General features: G+C 33.0%; 1 protein-coding gene across 4 annotated transcripts in view; it reads right to left on the bottom strand.

Annotated features, from left to right (window-relative positions):
- Window positions 1-6,000, bottom strand: part of UBE2K (ubiquitin conjugating enzyme E2 K) — a 54,751-nt gene that overhangs the window by 5,768 nt on the left and 42,983 nt on the right. For all 4 annotated transcript variants that reach the window (XM_006922446.3, XM_006922447.3, XM_025040235.1 and 1 more), the window contains one exon: window positions 5,361-5,443. In XM_006922446.3, the coding sequence (XP_006922508.1) occupies window positions 5,361-5,443 (83 nt within the window). The remainder of the gene's footprint in view (window positions 1-5,360; window positions 5,444-6,000) is intronic.

The raw sequence follows: 6,000 nt of genomic DNA, 5'->3' as shown, positions 1-6,000 counted from the left end.
TATTATATATAAATAGTTGTTGATTAAGAGGTGGAGTAACTGGAATCTTTGTGTACTGTTGGTGGGAATGCAAAATGGAGCGACTGTTACAGAAAACAATATGGCAATTAAAAAAAAAAAACCTGAAAACATACAGCAATTCCACTTCTGGATACATACCCAAAATAATCGAAAGCAAAGCCTCAAACATATGTGTACACCCATGGTCATAATAAGATTTATTCATAATAGCCAAAAAGTAGAAGCAAATCAACTGAGTATACAAAATGTGGTATACACATAGAGTGGAATATTATTCTGCCCTATAAAGAAAATCTGACACCTGTTACAACATGGATGAATTCTTAGGACATTGTGTTAAGTGAAGCCAGGAATAAAAAAAAACACTATGATTCATAAAGACAACAAGTATAATGGCGGTTCTAATGGGCTGGAGGGAGGGTGGAATGGGAAGCTTAAGGGGTAAATAATTTAAGTTTCGCAAGCTGAAAGAGTTCTGCGAGAGGAGGGATAGGGTGGAGAGAAGAGGCAGAGCCCAGAGGAATTTTAAGGCAGAGAAAGTATACTTTACCATAATGATGAGTACATATAGCATTATACATTTGTTCCAACACACAGAATGTACAAGAGTGAACTATAACATAAACTATGGATTTTGGGTGATTGGGATGTATCATTGTAGGTTCATCAACTACAACAAATATACCACTCTGGTAGAGAGAATGCTGATAATAGGGGAGGCTACGCATGTGTGTGGACAGGGTGTATATGGGAAATCTCTACCTTTCTCTCAAATTTGCTCTGAACCTGAAACTGCTCTAACAAAATGTAAAGTCTTGGGGGTTTTTTTGTTTTTTTGTTTTTTTAAAAAAAAACAAGTTCTGGAGACTGGTTGCGCAACAATGTGAAACCCTTATTACTCAACTACACTTTAAAACAGTTGAGATTACAATATTCTATGTCAATGTACAAAAAACAAGATAGCAAATTTTATGTCACGTATTTTACAATTAAATATTTAAAAAAAATTTAAGTGATAAATTCTTCCCTTAGATATTTATAAGCTCTTTTATTTGAAGTCTTTATTGGGAAGACGCAAACTATTACAGATCTCTGGAGTTACCACTTCAAGAATCAGAAACTAAGGACATGTTAAAAGGAATAGTTTGCCCTCAAAACTAAAGGAAAAATCTGGAGCTGTAATTTTGATTCAATTCATAACAATTTTCTCAGTCTCAATGAGAAAAGGTTATGTTTTCAGTATGCTTAAATATTTTCATTAAAAAATGTTGGGTAGTGTTTATAAACCATTAAGAATTGGTTGAACCCTTTAGAGTATTCAGGTGTGGTAGGGTATCAGGTCAGTAATTTACTCTCAAGTCATTCAGGTAAAAGATTTTGGCTACTTTTTAAAAAATAGTTTCAACTTTTCTATAAGTTCGTAATCATTTCAAAGTAAAATTTAATTAAAAAAAAGAATTAGCTGAATAAAGCATTCTAAACCTTTCAGCAAATATAGATTATCTAGCACTTTTTCTTTTGAAAATAGTTTTATGAATTCTGTAAAAATGACACCATGTGGCAGAAAAAATCTAAATGCAAAGTTTTAATAAGTTTAAAACAAAATTAATATCAAAATGAAACCTGCTCTCCCAGCCCTAAACACTATAGACACTACAACATCTTTGATGGTATAAAGAAATGTATACATTTTTTGACTGTTCAAATTTTTAAATCTAAATTTAGTAATAGAAAAAAACTACACAACTGAAAATACAATATTTTGTTCCATTTATTGTTCTTTTCACAAAGTACTGATTAAATTCATATTGCATTGAGATTTTTAGGACTCAGTGTGTAAAACTAGCCTAAATCTATTAAAAACAAATCCTAACAGGCAAACAGGAGTAAGAAATTTCAAAATGTTAGCTAATTTTAATGAAATCAGTGGATATCAATGAGTACCATATAAGTCTATTTCCACTCAATTAATTTTGCTGATATCAAAAGCAGTTAACTCATGACTATTTAAATATTCATTCATATGGACTCATTACGGCCTTTAGCATGTAGAACAAGCATGTGAACTGTTTGTATTGTTGACTAATTTCTCTGTTAAGGATCTTCCAGAAGATCATCGATAAATAATCTACATTTATTTAAAACACTGAATGCTAAAGAGAATGGTAGTTCTGTTATAATTTTTTATTAAAGTATTAAGAGCAGAGTAAAATGCTGTATAGCTGGATAAATTTTTATTTATGTATACAGCCATGCAACCACCACCACGATCAAAATAAAGAATATTGCCAGCACTCAAAAGACTGACTCCTGACCCTCCCATTCACAATCCTTGCTTATCCCCACACTACTGTCCTAATTTCTATAACCATAAATTAGTTCTGGCTTATCTTGAATTTTATAAAGCAGAATTATACAGTACTTAGCTCATTGTGTCTGGCTTCTGTTACTCAGCATGTCTGTGAGAATCATCCATGCTATGTTGATACACTTTTTATTAATATGTAGTGTTCCACTGTATAATTATGCCATTATATATCCATTATCTTGTTGATAGACATTTAGGTTATTTCCAATTTGAATAAATCTGCTATAAATATTCTTGTACCAGTAGACCTATGGTAGATCTATGCATTCATTTCTCTTGAATTTCTCTTGGATATATGCCTAGGAGTTGAAGTGCTGGGTCATATTGATAGTGTATGTTTAGTTTTGGTAGCTATTACTGGTTGAGTGGTTAAACCACATTCCTACCTGCAATTCACAGGAACCATTTACAAGTGTATAGTAGTATCTAACTGTGATTTTCATTTGCATTTCCCTGATGACTAATGATGCTGAGCATAGCTTATTGACCATCTACATATTCTCTTAATGCCTGTTCATTATGGAAGAGTAGTATCACTGAATAAAATTTTTATGTGTTGTCATTTTCTTCCCCAGGTAAATAGACATCATTAGTCGTAACAGGTGTCAGTGGGGGAAAAAAATCAGAAAATAGTTTCCGCACAGGCTAAATTATAGAGTTAAGAAATAAATCACACATACGTAAGTTGTTAAATATTAAAGGTAAATCACCATCCATATGCATTTATAAAAGATTAATAAATTTTCTTGCATATCTGTCCCAAAATATTCAGTTTATTCAAATTATTTTTCCCAAATATTATCCTGTAGTTGTCTTCAAATTCCAGTTCTGAAGCCTAAACATTCACACTTAAACATGGATAGCCACTAAATTATATCTCAATAAAGCTGGGGAGGGCAAGGAGAGAACGAACTTATGGATATCCAATCCCACCTATTTCATCTGAAGTATCTTTGATATCATTTAATATTTCAATTGTACAGATATCAAACAAGACTAAATCCAGCTAGCTATTTCACCTGTCTTAGGAAATGAAAATAGTTGATAAAAAAAGTTTTTTTGGTACAAAAATTCAACTCTCTCCCTATATACTCGTCATAATCTTTCAACTATCAATAGAGAAATAATAAAAAGTGGTAGTATTGCTGGCTTAACTCTGAGCAAAGAGGAAAGTCAGTGGAAGATTTTAGTTTGGAGCTTTGTTTTTAAGGGGACAGGTAGGAGGGAGAGTATCATTCCCATTGAGAAGAGACTAAGTAGGGGAAAGTTAGAGCATAGAGGCAGTACACAGTAATCATTCAGGCGAGAGGTAATGAAACTTGGACCGAGGTGTTAGTAGTAAAGCTGCTAAGATTTTGCGAGGTTTTACCAACAGGATTTGCAAACAGGGTACAGGGTACCAGAGAATGAAGACTCAAGGAGTGTGATGAGGTTTTGGTCTGAGAAACTGCAAAGATGTCAATAACATAGATGAGGTGAAGCAGGTTTTGGTTAGGAGGGTATCTGAGTTTTCAACATGTTTAAGTTTGTGATGTCCATTACATATTCCAGTATGTTAAGAAGGTAGCAGGACATGAGTCTAGAGTTTAGGAAAGATAAATTTGCGAGTTGCTAGTATGTAAATAGTAAAGTCATGAGATCAGATGAGCTCACCAAGGAACTGAGTACAGATGGAAAGGAGCAAAGGTCAAGACTTAGCCCTGAGGCATTCTCATGTGCAAAGCTCTAGGAGAGGAGGGAGGAAACAGTTAAGGAGTCTGGAGGTGGGCACAGGAAGGGAAGAACAGAACTGATATCCTAGAAACCAAATGAAAAAAAGTAAGATGTCTCTAATACTACAAATATACATTAATACATTAATTAGAGCTGGGGGCCTTGGAGATGACTTCATAGGTAAAAACGCTGAGGCCAAAAAATTCAGTAAGTTATGAAAAGTCAAAAATCAAATGAATGACAGAAGATAATTAGGTGTATTCCACACTGTCCAATATTTAACAGTATGGAATATAGATCGAGAAATCAGATCTCAAATGATGACCTACTGAGGGAGAGGCCTTACTCAGATGTGCTATTAGGATGGAAAAAGAAAACAAAACTAAACCTGAAACTCCAGTTACTAAATATACCAAATCATCCATACACTGAATGTTATCATTCCTGTTTCCATTCTTTTGCTTCCTTAACAAACGAACTTATTACTGTTTCCTCTCACTCCAATATCTTTTTATACCTCTTGTCTTAGTCTTTCCATCCATAGTTTTAGAACAAGCCAGGCTCTAGTCTAAGAGAATTATATAAAACAACTCATTTAATCCTCTCAATACTATTAAGTAGGTATAAACCCCACTTTTTTCAGATGAGGAAACTAAGGCACAAAGAGTAAGTGATTTTCTCAGGAACCCACAGCTTAGTAAATGGCCGAGTCAGGATTTGAACATAATGGTTCCAGAGTAAGAAGTTAAAACATTATACTGCTAAGATCTACTCAGACAAAAAGAAATAAATAAAATAACAGCACTATAAATTCCTATGCAAATGAAGATATCACCTACAAAAGTATTCCTTCTTAGAATCTGAGAACCTTAACTGTGCTCAAATAACACAACTTTTAACACTTTTGTTACCCACTTTCTGTCCAAGTCAGAACTGATTACTTCGCAATACATCTTTCACAAATATCTTCTTGAGATAGCAAAGAATAAAATTTACCAAAATAACAAAGACTTTTCAAGATGTAAAGCTAGCACCTGACACTATCCAATAAGTAAATATAGGTTGTGATCTCAATTATCACACATTTTCAATTATGTACTTAAGAGACTTCATAAAGTTGTAATATTATTGCCAAACAAGAGAAAGTATAATATATGCTTTTGTTTTGAGGCAGTTACTCATTTAGCAATCTAAATATATTGTTATAGTGTTGGAATTCACATGAGGGAGAGGAGAAGGTAAATTCAAAATCTCTTACCACTGATCTTTCAGGATATCCAAACAAATAGCCCCCGTGACAGAGCTAATATTAGGATGCCATATTTTAGTGATAAACCGGACCTAGAAATATAAAGCACACTTGAGTTTTTAAGTAACAAAAATAAAACATATATAGTTTAAATAGAACTGCAAGAAAATGAAATCCTCAGATTAAAAAAAAATGTCCATACTTACATTACATCATTTTGCCTAAGTGAAGGGAGGGGTGTAGAAGACAAAGCATTTAGTTAAGCCAAATGTTGTTACTGACGTACATTTCTTTTTAAACCTTTTAATAAATGCTCCGCCTTTAAAGAAACCCAACAATTACTAGGTGTTTACAATTTATCTAGCATAATGTTAGATGCTATGAGAAATACAACACGGACTAAAATCCACTTAAGTAAATAAAGTGTACATAAAATCAAAATATAGATAGTAAATGACAACTTTTTTTAGGGCAAAGTAGGGTGTAAATAGGTTTGAAGAAAAAGTAGGCAAAATCAGTAGTATGTGGAAGCACAAGTAGTGATTGTAAGATTGCTCCTATTTTTTCCATAGCAATTTTTTTCTCAAATTCTTTTTTAAAAATAATTCAACAAATATTTGAGGGTCTATTATAGACACTGAGGCTTAGA

This window comes from Pteropus alecto, unplaced genomic scaffold, assembly GCF_000325575.1.
Source record: "Pteropus alecto unplaced genomic scaffold, ASM32557v1 scaffold57, whole genome shotgun sequence".
NCBI lineage: Eukaryota > Metazoa > Chordata > Mammalia > Chiroptera > Pteropodidae > Pteropus > Pteropus alecto.
The sequence above is the reverse complement of the archived record's forward strand: the minus strand, read 5'-3'. Positions and strand labels throughout refer to the sequence as shown.